The 19,765-nt window shown below is 30.4% G+C and overlaps 5 protein-coding genes and 1 long non-coding RNA gene across 15 annotated transcripts in view; 3 read left to right on the top strand and 3 right to left on the bottom strand.

The window, feature by feature from the left end:
- LOC100749083 overlaps window positions 1–5,286 on the bottom strand; it is a 24,185-nt gene extending 18,899 nt beyond the window's left edge. For all 3 annotated transcript variants that reach the window (XM_033320201.1, XM_033320202.1, XM_033320203.1), the window contains exon 1: window positions 4,558–5,286. The gene's annotated coding sequence lies outside the window, so the exon portion shown is untranslated. The remainder of the gene's footprint in view (window positions 1–4,557) is intronic.
- A 234-nt stretch (window positions 5,287–5,520) lies between these two features.
- Window positions 5,521–9,027, top strand: LOC100745493 (recQ-mediated genome instability protein 1). Of its 2 annotated transcripts, none has more exons than XM_012384363.3 (9): window positions 5,521–6,008; window positions 6,225–6,368; window positions 6,449–6,652; window positions 6,847–7,004; window positions 7,168–7,600; window positions 7,707–7,979; window positions 8,105–8,380; window positions 8,469–8,564; window positions 8,684–9,027. In XM_012384363.3, exons 1-9 carry the CDS (start codon window positions 5,895–5,897, stop codon window positions 8,849–8,851), a joined length of 1,866 nt encoding a protein of 621 aa, XP_012239786.1. In that variant the 5' UTR covers window positions 5,521–5,894; the 3' UTR covers window positions 8,852–9,027. The 2 variants fall into 2 exon arrangements, with proteins under 2 accessions (XP_012239786.1, XP_024222685.1); XM_024366917.2 differs by having other exon boundaries at window positions 5,879–6,008; window positions 6,229–6,368.
- LOC100748843 (2-methoxy-6-polyprenyl-1,4-benzoquinol methylase, mitochondrial) lies at window positions 8,949–11,097 on the bottom strand. Of its 2 annotated transcripts, XM_012384365.3 has the most exons (6): window positions 10,773–11,097; window positions 10,495–10,655; window positions 9,708–10,120; window positions 9,499–9,587; window positions 9,290–9,413; window positions 8,949–9,169 (listed from the first exon to the last, which is right to left on the bottom strand). In XM_012384365.3, exons 2-6 carry the CDS (start codon window positions 10,649–10,651, stop codon window positions 9,080–9,082), a joined length of 873 nt encoding a protein of 290 aa, XP_012239788.1. In that variant the 5' UTR covers window positions 10,652–10,655; window positions 10,773–11,097; the 3' UTR covers window positions 8,949–9,079. The 2 variants fall into 2 exon arrangements, with proteins under 2 accessions (XP_012239788.1, XP_033176099.1); XM_033320208.1 differs by lacking the exon at window positions 10,773–11,097 and having other exon boundaries at window positions 10,495–10,704.
- Window positions 11,098–11,278: 181 nt separating this feature from the next.
- On the top strand, window positions 11,279–13,573 carry LOC105680615 (cytochrome b561). Of its 3 annotated transcripts, XM_024366921.2 has the most exons (6): window positions 11,877–11,960; window positions 12,232–12,278; window positions 12,421–12,633; window positions 12,721–12,929; window positions 13,015–13,172; window positions 13,241–13,573. In XM_024366921.2, exons 2-6 carry the CDS (start codon window positions 12,239–12,241, stop codon window positions 13,401–13,403), a joined length of 783 nt encoding a protein of 260 aa, XP_024222689.1. In that variant the 5' UTR covers window positions 11,877–11,960; window positions 12,232–12,238; the 3' UTR covers window positions 13,404–13,573. The 3 variants fall into 3 exon arrangements, with proteins under 3 accessions (XP_012239793.1, XP_012239791.1, XP_024222689.1); XM_012384370.3 differs by lacking the exons at window positions 11,877–11,960; window positions 12,232–12,278 and adding an exon at window positions 11,279–11,468; XM_012384368.3 differs by lacking the exon at window positions 12,232–12,278 and having other exon boundaries at window positions 11,487–11,960.
- Window positions 13,174–14,667, bottom strand: LOC117151525. The gene is made up of 2 exons (XR_004461522.1): window positions 14,570–14,667; window positions 13,174–13,359 (listed from the first exon to the last, which is right to left on the bottom strand). It is a non-coding gene; the product is annotated as an uncharacterized LOC117151525 (long non-coding RNA).
- Window positions 14,668–14,818: 151 nt separating this feature from the next.
- Window positions 14,819–19,136, top strand: LOC105680614. Of its 4 annotated transcripts, none has more exons than XM_012384362.3 (7): window positions 14,819–15,206; window positions 15,320–15,497; window positions 15,759–15,964; window positions 16,073–16,190; window positions 16,509–16,709; window positions 16,965–18,226; window positions 18,810–19,136. In XM_012384362.3, exons 1-6 carry the CDS (start codon window positions 14,976–14,978, stop codon window positions 17,912–17,914), a joined length of 1,884 nt encoding a protein of 627 aa, XP_012239785.1. In that variant the 5' UTR covers window positions 14,819–14,975; the 3' UTR covers window positions 17,915–18,226; window positions 18,810–19,136. The 4 variants fall into 4 exon arrangements, with proteins under 4 accessions (XP_012239785.1, XP_012239784.1, XP_033176089.1 ...); XM_012384361.3 differs by having other exon boundaries at window positions 15,756–15,964; XM_033320198.1 differs by having other exon boundaries at window positions 15,759–16,190.
- The last annotated feature ends 629 nt before the right edge of the window (window positions 19,137–19,765 follow it).

Raw genomic sequence — 19,765 nt, 5'->3', positions numbered from 1 at the left:
CACTGAGCAGGCGACCATCTCCGCGACGTATCTCTTCTTTGTTCGCGACTTTTCCTCTCTAGGAACCTCCTTCGACCGACATTTCGCCACGCTTGCATATGCATATTACTCTATTGCTCGACTATGCCGTTGCTTCTCCTTCTTATCGCATTTCAATCGTCACTGTACCGGATCGCCAGACCGATTCGGAGTTCGCTTTTACCACAAAGTCAGTTCCCTTCGCAGCATCTTTTTCTCTCGATTTTACACTCGATTCCCGTACGATCCGCGTCCTTATTCTTCATCGTCGTTCACTCGCGCTCCTAAATTTCTCCCAAGTTTCTGTTTCAACCGTATCGAATGTTACCCGACACGACGATACACGGCGGAAATTTCCGACCAATTGTTCGTAAACACGACGTACGCAACGTACAAATTCTAAATGGCAAATGTAGTTGCACGCGTCGAATCGAGGCAAATCGTGCTTAAATTGTTTATACGAATGTTGGATTTCTATCGAGAAACGTGTCCGCGCAGTGTTTAACCGGATGAAACGATTCCTGATGTTTTTAATCGTTTCTACCTTACGATATTCGCTATATCGACAATTCTCTAAAGCTAAAAGAATTAACGCTACGAAGCAAGTGCGAGAAGTTAAATGAAAATCGTTCGAAGCTTTCGAGGTAGTAATTTCTCCGTAAGGAGGACGAACCAGCGAATTTACCATTACGTCGACGAAATACTCATTCGCCGAACTACCATGTCCCTTATCTTTCTTTCTTTCTTTCTTTCTTTTTTATTTTCTTTTTTTTTCTCCCTTTTTTCTTTTATCGTTATCCCTGTTAATCCTGCAATACCGATAGATACGTATCAATGATACTACGAAAATGACTCGAATCCGTAGAAGAAATACCGTATATATCTTTCTTCGAAATATATTCCTTTATTTTCAGCTTTTTCAGAAAAAATTACCATTGCACGTTATAATAACGCAAATATATAACGCGTAAATTTCACTAAATCGATTAAAGGAAGAAACTTTCTCAAATTTTATAGTTTCGTATATAGTTTTATATATGTATATTTACACGTACATCGCGTTCATTAGACGGCCAATAACTCGTTAATAATATCAATTAGAATACTACCTTTTTCCATCCAATACGATCAATGTCGGTATCGTTGATTAAGAATTGAAAAAAAAAAGAAAATAAGAAGAAAAACGAGAAGAAAACGCGCTTAATCGTCAAACGTTAGATTTTCATCGTTTCTATCGTTAACGAATAAACGTTTTCAAAGTTGCTCTCATCCATGACGAAATCACTAACGAAGTAACTAATCGGCTAATTATTAGAATAATTAGAAACGTACCTACCGATGATTACGACGATTATTAGAAATAGAATTATAGAATTTACAATGCATCAAATATCTCACCGATATGAAGATAAACTAGGTCGCGTAAAAGTGTTACGAGCCATTTCGTCGGAAACTATTCAAGATACCAACCAAACTCTTCTTTCATCCCCGCAGACTCGACGAGCTAACGTTCTCCTCGTTCCTTCGAAATAAAACGAGGCGTAAATTCTTTTACCTGCCTCCTTTGGGACAGCCCTTTTCTCCAAATAAGTCTATCGATCGATATTTCTATGTTACAACGCCTTTAATAATTACATTAATAGGCATTTAATACTACGTAAATCGTAATAACGATACATGTTTCGTAGATATCTAATATATCGCTTCTTTGTAGCAAAAGCGTTCGAAAACGCAGAAACCTATGTAGCGTTTCAATTATCGTTATTTTTATCGCTTTTTGCCCTTATCGAACTTTGATTTGAGCAAAAGTACCGTACGTGAGAATACATTCGCGCGGTACATCTATTGTCTTGGCGAAAATAAATTTTACATACTTGGCTTGCAAGTGAGTACAGTTGAAAATAGATGCTTCGATAAATTCCAACGATAAAATTGAAAAGACATCTTGTCTTTCGTTAAAACGTAATATACTTCGCTGAAACGTAAAGTTTCGCCACACGCAACGTTCAAAATATCCTGCCTTTTTCATTTCAGTTTCATTTCAGTTTCATTTCAGTTTCATTTCAGTTTCATTTCAGTTTCATTTCAGTTTCATCGCGCTTTACGACGCATGGAATATTAAAATTCAGAATTTCAGAAAATGCAACGTCTAAGCCATTTAGCCATTAAGAAGCTGGAACTTTTGTATTTTATTCGACCTGTCGCACACCTTTCTTTCGCTAAAACCTAGCAGCACGCTTTACAACACGTAGAATATTAAGACTTGACATTTTTTCAAAATACAATGTTCAAAGTGTGTAGCGTGCAAATACTTTTTCCACTAGAATCTCCTATATTTTATTCAACGTGTTCCATTCTCTTCCATTAAAATTTACCACTCACTTTATAGTACACACAAAATGAAAAAATTGAATATATTGAAATATTTCAAAAAATGCAATGTTCAAATCATATATTTTTTTTCATTGCAACCTAGTTTATTTCCTGTCATACGAGACGTCGAAATCTAAAATTGCCCAAAGCACGATACTTTCGATGATTTAAAGTGTCATCGAGCGCCAACATTAAGAAACGATTTCCAGCAGAAAGGAAATTTTATAATACCATCGGACCAACTACTACCTGTATCTTCCAATTTTATTCCCTTTATGTGCATGCCGTGTACAATCCTTATTACGTTTCGTGCATGATTCCGCGCGCGAAATGAACGACTAAGCATTTCCGTAATACGTAAATAAATACATAAGATAATTTGAATAATAATATATCGCGCCGTTTTATCCGACACTCGCGTATCAACACGCGATTTTACGTTCAAAGAAATAACAGAACACGGTGACTCGCGAAATCGAACTCGCGTTTCAACGTTACTTGGGAAATTTTTATGTATATACGCGTATACGAAATGTCTTTAAATCTCATAAACACCGTGTAATGGGATACGGCTGTCGTGATTATATTAACAAACTTTGAAACCAGTCTGAAAATAATAGAACAATTATAAGATATTTATTCGAAGCATACGCTTGGCAAAAATCGTCGAAATATTTCAACGGTCGATTTTATTCGCTATGTTAGTAAGTCACGATATTTAACGCCAACTGTATATGTTTAAGCCTACTAACTAACTAGTCAGCCTACTGCATTGTATACTAATTTTTCCATTAAGCGTACGCTTACGATAAATGTCTTGTAACTTTTATGTGCATTTTCGAATTCTCTTCAAATTATGTACGCAATTATAATCACGATAATCGTGTCTCGTTACAGTACAGTGTTAACGAAATTTCAAAAAGCTTTATATAATACACACGATATACTGATACAAGTTTTCTCTGGTAAGGGTTTGAATACTTTCGTGAAAAGCCACGTTATGTTAATCAAACTCGCGTCTCGAGTCTCCGATATAACCTTATCTTTTGACATTTCGTGCAGTGAAAATGTCATGAAAAAATTGTCTCCCCCGTTCATGGCGGTTAAAAGGACAAAGAGAACAAGCAGAGAAAAGGAGAAAATGGAGACACGGACTTTCTCTTTCCCTTTTAAATAACTGCAGCATAGAAAGCTTCGTGAAATGTATATTGTAGGTAAAAGGAGGTAAAAGATGTAGGCGAGGCAAAAAAAAAAAAAAGAAAAAAAAACAGGATAACAGAGAAACAACGGTGGCGTGCAATATTCCAGAAACGTTTAGTTTGTTACACAGCTATTCGATAATCAATAACTCAAAAAAATCACCGCCGTATGTCAGATTGCACTATCATGAATCAATCAATCTACAACCTTCGCTATAATCTCAACTTTGACGGTTAAATGCTTCTAAAAACACCCTGTCCGTATCCATATATTATATACGCGTACGTACGTTTCGCATAAGTCTCTATATACGTGTCTGCCTTTATCTATACATATATCGTACGCGGGGACATAACCATATGTACACCTATTTATTTCCATTGAAGCGAGTATACGAAGAAACGATTTAAACGATAAATGAAATCAATCGATCTCGATTCTCTTAACAAAATAGCGAAAACTGAACGACGAATCGATTTATCGTTTGCATTATTCTCTACGGTCAATTTTTATCTATCCAATACGTCCTAATCTTTGTTCTAACTCTCGCAGAACGTTAACACTACGATAAATTACCTTTATCAATTCGTTATATGTGCTTCATAAATTTCTTCGGCTTATTCATTATTATTATTATTTAAACATTAACGATTTTATACAAGAACAGTAATCACTTTGGTACTTATTGGATATTTACATTCCATTAAATAAGTCATTATTTGTTGTTACAGTATTAAACTAATCGGACAAGCGAACACACACTACGATATTAATTACAGCGAGAAGGGATCTATCGCATTTCTCTCTTGTCAATTACGATTCATAACCTTTCGTCAAATGTTCAAACGTACATGAATTTCATATCCTACAGCGTTAAACAATCATCTTCCATTTACGATAATATACACGATATACATACATACAGTATACATATATACATTTTCAATTTTACATGTTCATACGTACCTTGGAACACACATTCGTATCGACAATATATATTCGCAACAAATATATCGCACAATCATGGACAGAAAATCACGCACAGGAATATTATAAGAAAAAAGAAAACAGACCGGATGATACAAAAAGGGAAAGAGAAAGAAAGACGAACAACCACTTTACAACAACATATTCACGGCATAAGCTCGCGCGGCCTACTGAAATATCAGAATCAGAAGGCATGCGTTGCCCTGACGGCTGGCTTCCCCCTCTAGATTCGATCCCCCACTAAGGGTAACTCACCCCCACTAGGGTTGTCAGCAGAAATGTATGTTTGAAAGACTAAAAATAGGCTTGAGTGAACTGATTTTCTAGGGATGGAAATCATTGTGAAATGATAAAATTGTGACGATAAGGATACTGATCTTCGCGATATTATTTATATGATAAAATAAATGAAACGGTCCATCGTGTACACGTACACGTATATTATACAATGACTGAACGTAACTAAAAGTAATTCATCTGTGTATTCTAAAAGTAATCAATGTTATATAGTTTATTCGTTGGAATCATTGTACAAGTTGTTATGTCAATGGTAAAAATATTTGCACTGAATTGCTTCGTGTTCTCCATTGTGTGTTTGCATAAGTACAAGTATAAATACAAGTATGATTGAAGATAAAAGTAATACTTTGTGTAATACAAATCGTTACTTGGTTCGCATTTATGTCAAATAATAAATATCTTTTAAATTAAATAACTTATTATTGGTATCGAATGAGTTAATTTCTTTTCTATAAATATAGTAAATATTCTTTTACTTTTTCTATGAATCCCAAAACAGTTAATCACTGTCAGGCTTTTACAAACTGAACAATTTTTCATAATAATTTTGACGGTTTGTATCAATATGCATATATATATATATATATATACACACATACACACACGCGCGCGCGCACACACACACACACACACACATATAAATCAAACTACAAATTATTAGTACATATCTTATTTATTAGATAGAAAACATTTTTATTAAATATAAGTATTCTTTCACTGATATAATGTCATTTGATACACACTCGCACACACAAATATTTTAATAAATAAAATATTCTATACTATTATACCGCTTTGGTATATAAAATACTTTGACAACGACTAGCTGTCACTCAAGACCATAACCTTTCGTTTGTAATGATACCAGTTTCTACTTAAATAAATCTAGAATTAACTCGCGACAGCAGAGAGAGCAGAAACAGTATTTCATCGGTCGTTCGAAAAAGTTGAAACAAAAAGTGTGCATACCTAAACTATACTGTATTATAAATTTACATAAACACAAAGTGTCCTAAATGAATGAAGACGTATTCAGACGAATAAAAGGTAGATTAAAATCAGAATATTATTCAATGAATAATGAATGGCTGAGAGATTGTATAGAGTTTTACGTAAATCAACATGAAAATGTAAGTATTAATTTTATGTATATCTAAATGAATTTTATCGCACAATTCTATAATACGCGTGAAGCATGCCTTAGATTTGAAGTACAATTATTAACATCACATTTTAAGTTTGGCTACATACATACTACATTTGTTTCCGTAAAACGTCGTAAATGTAAAATACTCGTATTATTGTTATAAATTTTTATACTTTGTTATAATTAATCTTATTTTCAGCCAGGCCCAGAAAAGATTTTACAATTTGTAAAAGAACAATGGCAACTCGGTGATTTGCGTAAAATTAATAATGAAAATGGATGTTTACCTTGCAATCTGTCGGATCAAAAATTTATTATTTTATCTGGAAACTATATTCTTCAGGTACATATATAAGTAAATAAAATACCTACATATTTATAATTTGCGCAGATAATTGATTAATTAAAATTGTAATAATCTAGGTAGAACAAATGTATGATATTGCAACGTCGAAATATAAACAATTAGAGCATATTAGGAACGCTCATATTTCAAAAATAGATCTATCCGAAGCAGAAAAAATGGAAAAATGGCAACCTCCGAAAAAAAGAATGATACAATTACGACTAACGGATGGATTGCAAGATTTAATTGGAATTGAATATAATTATATATCTCGACTGAATGTATGTTAATATTTACTATATATTTTTCAATAACATATTTGAATTGATATAAAGGTCTGGTTAAGCTAAAACATTATTATTATTATTATTATTATTATTATTCTTTTTCTCCTTCTCTATTAAATAAAGACATAAATTTAAGAATGTTCTAAAAGTACGATACAAATGTAAAATACTCTTATATTTTTTTCAAGGATATGCTATTACCAGGATATAAAGTTATGATAACGGGCCCATTGAAATGTCGTAAAGGTGTTTTGTTATTAGAAGAAGGAAAGTTGAAAGGAATTGGTGGTGAAGTGGATAGCTTGTTAATACCTAATGCGATGGAAAATGTTTTAGCTAGAGCTCTGTGAGTTTAAATTAATATTAAAAATTTAGCAAGGATAATAAGGAAATCAAAATAGGAGTAAACTATAAATCAAGTCAATCGAAGCTAAATTAAATATTAAGTTATATTTTGGAAAGTCTTGATAATAACTTTAATATTATATACGTGTATTTATCATTTACAGAAATCTTTCAGAAAATCCTGATCCCTATAGCGATAATGAGACTAAATCAAATAATATTAGACCACAAGTACCACAAATGGACCAAGTCCTTTTTGAAGAAGACTTCGAAGTAAATCCTGAAGATATTTTTAAAACTGAAGATTCCCATAACGAAGATCGTAAAAAATCGAAAATTAAGAATACTAACACAGACGTTAAAAGAGTTCAAAGTTACGAAAATGAAGGAGTTTTAAATGATAATGTTCATTTTCAGAGAGGAATTAATAACGCTAACACTGAAATTAAGAGACTTTTAAGTCATGAAAATGAAGAAACGTTAATTGATGATGAGTGTTTTCAAACAGAAACTGAATTTACCAGCGATCAAGTTAAAACGGATCAAAGTTGTGAAAACGAAAAAATCCTGGATGATGACGATTGTTTTTTAGAGATGGTTATCTTAATATTTTATTTTATTAAGAGATAAAATTGTAAAATTAGTCGGTATAAAGTGTAGCTTTAAATTTAATCAACCTTTGAACGAACATACTTTATTACAGGTTGACGAAGAACAATTTACAGAAGCGTCAATAGAGCAGAAAAGTATTGCGTTGCCATTTAGGACTTTGCCAAAAGAGGGAAGCGATGACATTATTGTAATAACCGATGAGAAAGCTGTAACAGATGTAAAATATGACGCCTTTAGAGAAACCAGAGAGAAAGATTCGTCACATTTAAATTTCAAGTCGTGTACTGCCAAGACAGATTCATCGATTTCCTGTTCAAAAATAGGAAAAAAACAAAAATCTTTGTTAAGCGACGGAAAAAAAAGAGTATGTTATTGGACTCGTTCCGCTCGATATTAATTTATGTACTTCGTTAAAAAGTAGTACAAACTGCTGCTTTCTATTTTGAAAATTATCATCTTTAAAACATGTTCGATTGTGCAATATCTCAGGTTTCAACTTCACCTCGTACAACAATAGCTTCGAAGAAGGGTAGAATGGATAAGCAGATTACAGAATTTATAAAAGGAGTAAATGCTCCAGAAGAGCCGAAAATTTGCGAATTTATCTACGATATTAATAATGAAATAATAACAACCACGACTTTTAAAACTATTCGAGGTCACGTCCAAGTCCTCGGAAAACTAACAAAACAAGATTCATCTTGGATTTTGCAAGCTACAATAGCAGATGGTACTGGAACAATAGAAGTTTCTTTCTCAAATAAGGTGCTGAACTCTAATTTATTTAAGTGAAAATGAGAATTTATTAGAAAATCCAGTGTGTTTTTAATAACTACACATTTTATGATTTTAGATTCTAGAAAATTTACTAGGTTTCAGTGTCCGAGAGTTTTCATTGAAAAAGAAATTGAGGAAAAAAAATCCAGAAATTGAGCATGAACTTAGGATGGTATTTTGCCTTCGCATTTTTATAAAATGCTTTATAATATCATAATAATTTTCAAACATATTTATTATTTTCATTATTTGAACTTTTTATGCTTCATAAAGAATATATGAACATTTCAGAGTTTCCGTAATGCAGAAAAAGAGATGAATGCTCTGGATGCACTCTTAAAATTAGAATTAAATAGAGATGAAAGACCAACAGTAATCGAAATTACTGATTTAACTCAGGAACAGAAAGAAATAATAGACAGGAGAGTAAAAGCTTTTTTACTTGAAAACAACGTTTAAAACATGGCTTATTTGCAGTGGAAGAATAATTCAATGAATCAATGTGTTTGATAAAATAAAATCTCATAAAATATAAATGAAAAAAGTAAAATAAACATTTTGTAATAAATATAACAATATAATGAAGTGTTATTTTCACCAAATCTTTGGATATAATAAAAGATATATAACAAGTAGTTTGTTATTTAATACATTTAATTATATCTCAACGATAAACGGCGGTATTCATTATAATTTAAAACCCGAATGAATAGCTACTATACCGCTATTTAAATTTTCATACGTTACATTTCTAAAACCTGCTACTTCAATCATGTCCTAAAATAGTAATTAGAAATTAAATATACATACATATATATATATATATATACACACAAGTATATATAGACTTGTAACTTAAATAACATAAATATCGTGTTACCATGTCGCACAACTTACTTTAAATTCTTCTTGTTTTGGGAATTTTCTAATACTTTCAACGAGATATTGATAGGGCTGCCATTCTCCCGCTATGAGTGTACCCAACACAGGTATTATTTGAAATGAATATTGATCATAGAGCCTAAAAATTTTATTTTGTCATGCATAGATATCCAGCGTAAAAGACTTTAAATAATTGTTACTTTATCCTAAAAGGAATTAGTTACCATTTCAAGATATTATTATCTACATGACTAAATTCCAAACACATAAAACAACCACCCGGAGTAAGTACTCTGTACGCTTCAGAAAGTACCTACAACAAATATCGTTATTTCTTTGTAAAATATAAGTATAAAATCTATTTATACTTAGAGAAAGATATATCATTGAAGTTCAATGTTAATTTGATAAAAATTTTATAAGATTGATTTACCTTTCCAATATGTGTTACATTTCTTATTCCAAAGGCTATTGTGTAAGCATTATATGAATCGTCCTCGAAAGGAAGCTTTTCTGCATCACATTGCTTCCAATCTATATTAAAATTATTTTGATCTGTCCATCCTAAGTTTTTTGCTCTTACTTTACCAACGTCTAACATATTCTTATTTATATCACAAACTGTTACAGAACTTTTTACATCTTGGTAATTAGGGGTATTCTTTAAATAATTTAAATATCTGAATGTAATATCTCCTGTGCCACCAGCCGAATCTAATAATTTGGTGCCATGAGTTGGTCCAAGCCTCTGAATGAATATATCTTTCCAAATGCGATGAATTCCAAAACTCATAGCATCATTCATTCTATCGTACGAATTTGCTACCTTCTCAAAAACTGTATATACTAAAAAATTGTTCGATTAACTTGATAAATCTGACATTACAGATATACGAGATTAAAGATTAATGCAGAAACAAATTACACGAAATGCTTAAGAATTAATATAAATTGTATTAGTTTGACTATCTTAAAAGCTCTTAAAATACAAATTATATCGAACAATCTGTCCTGATTCTTTTGAACAATTTGTATCTTGATTCTTTGTATATTTTCCGTTTATATATAATGTTGTTTCTCGTAAACAAAATTATAAATATTTCTATAATACAGGGTATGCTTCCTTTGGGAATAAAAAGTTTTGTTACCTATAGGGATAATATATATAAAGGAACAAAAGGCAAAATTGTTCAGATAACTACATAAATTATAAAATGTACCTTCTTTCACTTTATCACTTTCTTTGACAGTTTTGTATCCAAAATGTGTTGTTCTCTCATTATTATTAGTTGCAGTGGCATCTGAGAAACATTTCTCAAAGACGAGAGTAATTCTTTTATTTTTTGTTAAATTTAAAAAAAGTCTTCGTTTTTCCATCTTTCTGCGATATTTTATCAATAACCACATATACATATATACGCATATATTAAAAGATAAATTGCTTCCCTTATCGGTAAAATATTTTAAGGTTATCTTTATTTTTCAATTACATACGTATGGTGGTGTGAACGTTGCTAAAATTTATATTCGATATAATAGATTATTATCAAATAGGATAACTCTACGTTAGAGGCACAATAAGATTATATATATATATTATTTACAATCTATCTAGTTTATTATACTAAGAAATATTGTAGACATTGGTTTTGAAAGCACTTTAATTTTAAGAATTTGTTGAAAACAATGAAATTAGACAATGCGCAGATTCGAAGTAATATATCTCAAATATTTTTACTTAATAGGAGAAACCAAAGCTGTGATTTCTAATGTATGCGTGCCAAATAAATTGTATCGTGTTGTGTATATTGTATCGTATGCGACTAAAAAATATGTGTTATTTTACTTTTAGAACAAATATTTTTTTCGTATTGCCATTATTCTTTATGACAAATTAGATTTTAATTACGTGCACGTATTTCATTTTTAATAATTTCCTTATCACTACTATTTAAGGCTAAAGTTAATTCGTATTCAAAATTAAAAATTCTAATTATATATCAACTGATCAATCTTATATTTTGAATCGGCATATTTATCTGCAATTAGTTTTTATATTGACTAGAAGTGCGATAAATTTAAATATCTCATTCCACAACTGCGTAGATATAATCGATAGTTTGTTTTACGTCGTTGGAGAACCTGCGTAGTACCTGTTGATTTTTTTCTTGAAACCTTTTGTGGAAAGTGTCAGGTAAAGTGGCCAATTTCATAGCGCTGTCATTAAATTAGAAATTGTGTTCCATTCTATCCATTTTCATTTATATGTAATTCGTTTCGTCAAATTTAATAAGACTGGACACCTTAATATTTCAACAATTATTTAATCAGATGTATAAAATCATCTTAATGATACTAAAGCAACAACTTAACACTTGTTGATTTATAGATGCTACTTTTAAGCATTATCACAGCATTAAGTGTTGCTATGCAGAATGATTACAGGGACATAAGTTTCGTAATTTTACAGCCTAACACAAGGGAGACAATCAACTACTTTAAAAGGAAATTATTAATATATTAAGTGTCATTATATTTTAATCAATTTATATGTTTATATTTATATAGACGTTATGTAACAAAATAACATATTTATCTTAGTGGGCGTTTATGTATACATTTTCAAATACAATTAAATCCCCGAAACAAAAAGAAAGTCAAATAATTGTTACCATATGTCAAAGAAGTAAGTTTATTTTATTGAATATATAATATGTCCTACATAAGTTCATAAGCTCTAATTAAAAATTAGTTTCTCTTACATGTTGAAATATCATGTGATTTTTAGTTTATGATAGAAATAATATCTGAATAATAAAGATTAAATAAAAGATTAAAGTAGAATGTTGTTAAAAGTTGAAAAGAAATATATAATAAGATTTAAACAGATTGTATAAAATCATACAAGGAAGGATATTCAGTTTAAAATTTTATGAAATAGAGAATTCATTTTTTAGTTAAATTATGTCAACAAATTATCCATACGTATACCAGATATGTTTAGGTATGTCGCTTATTTATTTTAAAAGCTTTTTATTTCCTATTAACTTTATATACTTATGTTTAGTATCTCGCTTAATTCATTTCTTACAAGATGTTCATGACAGTTCAAAATTTTAATGAAGTGCTTACAAAATTATTTCCAGACATGGAGCAAATTACAGAACCGCGTGTTAATCTGGAGGGTTTCAGACCTCTCATCATTGCAATGGAAATCGTTGGAGCAATACTGATAATTCTAGTTGCAGTTTGGTGTGGCAGTTATAGAGGTGGTTTTGCTTGGAATTCTAATCCAACGTTAGAATTCAATTGGCATCCTCTTTTAATGGTTATTGGATTCGTATTTCTATATGCCAATGGTATGTTTAACGATTTAAGGAAACTTTTAAGAACATTGAATTAACTTTTTTTTTTATTTTACTTAATATTATCTTCAATCTTGTTAGGTATGTTAATATATAGGACACAGAGAAATACTCGGAAACGAAGATTGAAGCTAATTCACGCAGGCATAATGATATTAATTGTTGCATTAGTTGTAATTTCTCTTGTGGCTGTGTTTGACAGCCACAACTTGCAATTGAAACCAATTCCAAACATGTACAGTCTTCATAGTTGGATTGGGCTCACTAGCGTAATTTTATTTTGCTGCCAGGTATAAATGTCATTAACTCTTTATTTAGTTTTATCCATATATAATCGTTCAATAATCGCGAAATACATATATTTTAATATTTTAGTGGCTTGCTGGATTTCTGTCTTTCCTGTATCCGGGATTACAACTTCCATTACGGGCTTCTTACATGCCAATACATGTATACTTTGGAATCGCAGGATTCGTTGGTGTAATTGCTTCCTGTCTTCTAGGCCTCAATGAAAAAGCATTTTTTGCTCTAGGGTAAGTATAAACTTATGACACAATAACGTATGAGTCACCCTTTCATTTATTATAATACGTAATTTCAGAAATAATTATCCAAATCTTGTAGACGAAGCAATATTAATTAATGTAATCGGACTTATGTTAATCCTTTTTGGTGGATTAGCGGTTTATTTGGTATCACAAGAACGTTACAAACGTTTACCTAGAGCAGAAGACGAAGCACTAGTTGGTGGCAGAGCACAGTAAACGATTATGGTATATAAAAAAGCTTATTCTTGGCTTTCCAACATATAAACAAATTCCTAGTTATACTTTCATAATAATTATAATGTCAGTTCTCGAAATATTCCGATTCGTTTATGTATCTTGTTTCTATGATCGACTTTCATGATCTTCGATTAAAGATAAAACTGTTAGCTGTCGTTTATCTCTTTTTTATCCTCGGTTAGGACTAACCAGTTCAAAATCATTTAGTATCTATGTTAAATCATATCTAACTACTTTACTATTTCATATTTTATACTATTTTTAAATCTTTTGTACAGTTTTTATTGGTTGTTAGTTAAATTAGATAAATAAAACTTTATATATATTATGTAATAATAGTTTCAGAAATTTAAGATTTTTCCATCTCCGCGCTTTCGTTGATACAACAGAGCCGTGATCTTTAAGTTGTATTTAAAATAAAAAATGGTGGATATTACCAGCACTTAGATAAATTGAAATTTTATGATGGATTTTTCGTTCAATATTGCGTCTCGTAAAATGTAATCTCATCAGTATGTTCAATCATTTTATATAAAACATATTTTATCTAACATATTCTCTAATAATTAAAATATACTACCATAAATGGTTGTAATATAAAGTATTGTGAATATTATATTGTTTTAATATATTTATATGTATATGCGTATATATGTGTGAATATTGAACTTGTATTCGTCTATCAATCAATTGTACATTATGATGGTTGACAGAAATGTATTTATTCAGAAAATATTAATATTAAATATTAAATATTATAAAATATTATAAAAAGAATATACATCTTCCAAGCATAATTATGACTTACACTTTACTTTTTATCATATTTATAACCGAATAAAACAAACCAAATATTATTTCTAAATGTTTCCTTTATCATTTATCGAATATGTCAATTATTTTAAATGTTAATATTGAGATTCATCATTTTTATATTATTATTCATTCCAATCATTTAATATCAATACTTAATTCCAGTCCTTATTAACGGAATAATTTAGAAATCGAATTATGTAGTTAATTTCATTAATAATAATGGCAACGGAAAATTTTGATTATTCTTATGTTTGCTTCTGCTTACTGTTTATTCGAACAGAGTTATCATACGCAGTAAAACCTTATCCTTCATGCTTTCATATACGTACATAACATGATTTTTAGATTACATACTCGTAAGTGTGAGTATCATGGACATAACGTCCGTTTATGCATATCATAATACAATCATATCGTCGTATGTATGTCGTGTACGTGCACAGATTACAGGTCTGGTAACTCCCGTGGTGGGATCAAGGCTTAATGAACGGCAAATATTTTCCAATTTGCTCGCTACGCATTAGACCGTCGCAATCACGATTATCCGTGATCGTAGCTCCCCTCCTCCCGTCCTCAAAGGATCCTGCTAAAGAGAAGAAGACGTTTTGAAACGTGGATCGTGGTTTCATTTTTCTTTTTATTGGAATACAAGTTTTAGATTTTAGACTAGCATATGTCCATAAGCCATATTAAAAGGCCGCCGCCGCCGCGACGACAGAAATATATCAATTCAACATGCCATGGACTTGTGCTGTGCCGAATTGTAGGACAAATAAAGATAAACGTAATGAAAAAGTATCTGTTTTCATAGTGAAAAATGAAAATTTTGGTGCAAAATGGGCAGCATTAATTCCCGGAATAGAACGTTTGCGAACGGGTCAGCGAATATGTGAAAAACATTTTGAAGAACGTTACATAATTAGAGAATATATCAAGTACGATAATAATGGGAAAATTATAGCTCAGGTAAAATCATTTGATTTATCCATTAAAATTATTTTCTAATTCCTTAGTCATTATTTCTAATAATGACAAAATCTTTTATTATTGTATGATACTTATTTCCAAATATTTGTTAGGTACCATTAAAACGTACGCGTTTACGACCAGGAGCTGTACCTACAATATTTGATGGATATCCATTGCAATCTCGATCGAGATCAAGAAGCCCACAACAAGACGTACAAGATGTAATAAGACACACAATGAGGAAATACGCCAGATTTTATACAGATCATACATATGCAGTACAAGAACGTAAGTTTTGACATTTTATTTTGTAATTCACTCATTTCAGGTCATATATTTTTTTCTGCGATTCTTGCACGCTAGAAACTATTCATTGAAATATTTGTATTTAAATTCATCTTGTTGGGAAGTTCTGCTTTGTTCAAGATGTATTTATTTACAAGTAAACGTAAAATATAGAATATATATTTACACACACACACACACACACGCGCGCGCGCGCACACACACACACACACATATATTTATAAATAATATATGTTTAAGCAGCAAAATGTTCAAAGTCAACAGCTAAAGAGGAAGTAACCGCAAGTAGTACAACAAAGTGTTCCGAGTCAACGATTAGGGAACAAGAAGTGATTGCAAGTAATAGAGCAAAATATTCAAAATCAACAATTAAAGAAGAAGAAGAAGAAGTAAGTGCAAGTAGTGCAATAAAGTATCCAAGGTCAACAACTACAGAAGAAGGAGTAAGTGCAAGCAGTACAGCAAAATATTCAAATTCAGTAACTAAAGAAAAAGAAGCAAACATAAGTACGGTAGTATTGGAGAAACATCAAAATGAAGTTCAGGAAATATTACAGCTTAAGTCAATAAAGCAGGGTGAATTTGTGAACAATGACATAGAACGATACGTACATCAAAATAATGAATGTTCTGCTATTGTCTCTCTGGACCTTGATAGCAGTGTTCCTTCTCATTGTAAGTATCTAATATTTTTTAATATAAAATACAGCGGTTGATGGAAATGTTAATACTTCGTTAAATATTAATAATAACTTGTTGAAATCTGGTTACCCTGTATAATTATGACTGTTACCTTTATTGTATTGATACATTATTCCAGAAGTTTATTCCAAACATATTGTTATAGTTTTCATAATAATTCTAAGTATCTATTTAATCTTAATAAATTTCAAAACATTCAAAAACATCTATATGTCGCCTGATGCTTGTTTATAAAAAATTTATATTTGAAATTTGGACTTTTATATTGTTTTCTCTATTTTATGTCAACAGATTCTATTAATTCAAGTATAATGTCTTCTGTGAAATCGGATGTAAATATTGATTGTTCTATAAACAATAACATGCAACCTGAATCATTTGTGACAGTTACCAAAGCAGAAGATAAATTGAAAATGCTTCATTTTACAAGTTCTGGGTTTCCATTTACTACAGTAATGTTTGACTCTATCGGTTTTAACTTTGAATCTCAACGTAAGTATGATAAATTTGTTTTGAAAACAATCGATAACTTTTTACAATTATTTATAATTGTTAAAATTAAAATATCCACGATTATTAAAAATTTGTTGGAAAAAATAGTTTAAATCAGAAAAATATACACTTCATCTTTTTTGCTTAGAGTAGTATTTGTTAATTATTCTTTCTTAAAGAAATTTCGTTAGTACATTTTTCTATCAAATGTCTAGATTAAGTATAAAAAGTTAATTATAATTTTTTTTACGACAGAAGACGATACTTTTGAGAATAATGCACCTTTGAAAATACCGAAACCATGGATCGTCGGCAATTCTAAAGTTGGCGATGAAGAAGCTCTCTTATTTACATATGCTATAAGAGTGAATGATTGCGGAAAAGAAAAGCATATTTTTGCAAAATCTGTTCTAGTCACAGGTTCTAGAAAAATAACTTACGAAATATACATGACACCCGTTGATGTAATAGCTGCAAAACTTCCACGAATATTAACTAAAATCACTATGATACCAGAAATTTTGAAAAAATTTAAAGATTTACGCACATGTAAAGGAATAACGTCCACTGGTTTAGATACAATTCGTGCAAACACTGCTCTAAAAAATTGTATTGGTACGGATTGGCGTCATGCAGACTGCTCTATATTATCTATCATGAGTGAAAGATGTAATTCATGTAAAAAATATTCTAACACCTTATCACAAAAGATTAGAAGAATGAAAAAAAGAACGGTTATTAAACGAGTCACAACTTCTTTGAACCCATTTGATGAAATGAAATTGAAGACTATGCGAGAAAAAATCAAATATAAAGATGCTAGGGTTAATCGAATGAAAGATAAGCTGAAGCGTACTACAGACCTGATCGTAAATCAACAGAAGAAAGCATGTATGATATGTATGACAGATAGTGACTTGGATAAAATTTCAAAAAATCAAAAATTAGTTATCCAAGAAATAATTTCGGCTGCGAAAACAAAGGATCCAAAAGGCCGCCGTTACACAGATGAGTTTATAATGATGTGTATGCTAATGAATATCAAATCTCAGAGTTACTACGAATTCTTGAGGAAGAATGAGATCATTCCATTGCCTTGTGCAAGGACCATTCGAGATTATATGTCTCAAGTGGGTACAAAGCGTGGATTTGATGAAAAATTTGTTAAGCTATTAAAAGAATCACAGTGTCCCGACCCTCGATGAGATCAATTCGAAGAAGTCTATTGCTGTGAATCCAGAGACATTGACTTACATGAGCTTAACAGACTTTGATAACCTGATGACACTTCAAAGTTCAAATATCAGGTACTTGGCAACCCAAGGTCTTGTGTTACAGTACCAGTCCTTAACAAATAAGTATATTCAACCAATCGCTGGTTTTGCTTTAAAACGTTCAGCTTGCGAAGAATACTTAGCTAAAATTGTTTTTAAAGCAACATATTTGTTAAAAAATGTTGGAGCTTTTATACATGATGTCATTGGAGACAGTGCTTTGACAAACAGAGGGATGACTAGGTACAACAGTAGCATAAATGAATTAAAAAAAACTGATTCGTTCATCCGCAGATAATGAGAGAAAGATTTTCATGTTTTAATTAAATGTATTCAAGATAGGCTGAGTGAAGATTTGAAAAAATATAATTTTTTAAAAAAATTTAAAGATGTTTCTTTCATATTAATACCATTTCTTTACGACAGGAATGTGCAACTATTTGTGAATATGATTTGTCGTATATTTTGTTGATAGATAGATCTCGTTATATATAATCAGCAATTTTCCAATAAAATATGCACATATAAATAGAGCCGCAATGAACATGACTGATAAATCTTTAACATTTAACATTTGCAAATACTGATTACAAAAAGAAACTCTGGTTGCCTATAAAATATAATGAAAAATATTATCTGAGAAGTTCATAGTCCGTATATATGCATTATTCTTATAATGCATGTTTGTATTTGAGATACGTTCAAATATGTTGCAGATATCTAGACATGTGTAAAAATAAATATGTAAATCTATGTCTCATTGTCGTGGAAATATAATTTGATGTTTTATATATGTATTAATTACGTAATTATACCATACTTACAGGCTATCTATGCAAACAACTTTTACAAAATGATATGGTAAAAAAGGTAAATCATGTACAGAAACACTGATCCATAGCAAGAATAATACTTCAGTTGCACAGTTAGTTGGCATGAAAACGAAAGGTTTGATTCGTGCAAATTTGCATTCTTTTATCATTTAATGAAGTACGTAAACGAATGTTTCTTAAAATACACATCAAACATAAAAATTTTTTATCTCTCAGCAGACAAAACATTGGATGTACTGGAAATATGTCTTTCTGTAAGTAGGTTCATTATTATGTCCAACTAAGAATGTGTCAATTTAGACATCAAAGAAACCAAAGAGGAAAAGGGTCAGTCATTCAAAGGAAAATGTCCAAACCAATGTATAAAGATATTTTTATATATAAACATTTAACGTTTAATAAATGTGATTTAATATAAGTATTTTTTGCATTTTTAATAAGTTTTATAAACTCTAAAATTCTATTATAATTTTGCCTGCTCAATGAAAGATTTAATAACATTGGAAAGTTTCAATCGTGAAAAGTATTATTTCAATAAAATGTTTTCGACAATATCATTCACATTACAGATAGTACATATAGGTGGTTATGCGATTTTTTAACGAATTAAAAAACAAAAACAAACTTATTTACCAATAGGTGCGTCAAATCTACATGGTATAAAAGTATTAAAAATATATTAGATTTCGAAATTGTAATTTTGTTAAATGTTTTTATTGGAAATAATATTTAATAATGGTTCATAAATAATATTTATTCAAATAACATTCTTCTGTACCAAATGAAATACTGTGTATTTACTTCTTTTATTTAAACAAATCATGAAAAATTATAAAAAGTAATCTAGTCATTAACTAAGCACTACTCATGCCTATAAAAAGAATTACGTTGGTAAGACGTTATCATATATTCAAACGGAGTTGGAATATATATACACAATGTAGCTAAA

This window comes from Bombus impatiens, unplaced genomic scaffold, assembly GCF_000188095.3.
Source record: "Bombus impatiens unplaced genomic scaffold, BIMP_2.2 scf_0259, whole genome shotgun sequence".
Classification (NCBI taxonomy): Eukaryota; Metazoa; Arthropoda; class Insecta; order Hymenoptera; family Apidae; genus Bombus; species Bombus impatiens.
Note: the sequence above shows the minus strand (reverse complement) of the source record. Positions and strands in the feature narration are given on the sequence as shown.

Bases quoted from the DNA above. Each gene is read 5' to 3' on its own strand.
- LOC105680615 (XM_012384368.3), top strand. From the start codon at position 11,885: ATGTATACATTTTCAAATACAATTAAATCCCCGAAACAAAAAGAAAGT. The intron at 11,961-12,420 runs GTAAGTTTATTT...AATTATTTCCAG, and splicing joins TGTTACCATATGTCAAAGAA to ACATGGAGCAAATTACAGAA. The intron at 13,173-13,240 runs GTAAGTATAAAC...ACGTAATTTCAG, and splicing joins AAAGCATTTTTTGCTCTAGG to AAATAATTATCCAAATCTTG.
- LOC100745493 (XM_012384363.3), top strand. From the start codon at position 5,895: ATGAATGAAGACGTATTCAGACGAATAAAAGGTAGATTAAAATCAGAA. The intron at 6,369-6,448 runs GTACATATATAA...GTAATAATCTAG, and splicing joins CTGGAAACTATATTCTTCAG to GTAGAACAAATGTATGATAT. The intron at 6,653-6,846 runs GTATGTTAATAT...ATTTTTTTCAAG, and splicing joins ATTATATATCTCGACTGAAT to GATATGCTATTACCAGGATA.
- LOC100748843 (XM_033320208.1), bottom strand. From the start codon at position 10,687: ATGTATATGTGGTTATTGATAAAATATCGCAGAAAGATGGAAAAACGA. The intron at 9,588-9,707 runs GTAAATCAATCT...TATTTGTTGTAG, and splicing joins ATGTAACACATATTGGAAAG to GTACTTTCTGAAGCGTACAG. The intron at 9,170-9,289 runs GTAAGTTGTGCG...TTACTATTTTAG, and splicing joins CAAAACAAGAAGAATTTAAA to GACATGATTGAAGTAGCAGG.
- LOC105680614 (XM_033320197.1), top strand. From the start codon at position 14,976: ATGCCATGGACTTGTGCTGTGCCGAATTGTAGGACAAATAAAGATAAA. The intron at 15,207-15,319 runs GTAAAATCATTT...AATATTTGTTAG, and splicing joins ATGGGAAAATTATAGCTCAG to GTACCATTAAAACGTACGCG. The intron at 16,191-16,508 runs GTAAGTATCTAA...TTATGTCAACAG, and splicing joins TAGCAGTGTTCCTTCTCATT to ATTCTATTAATTCAAGTATA.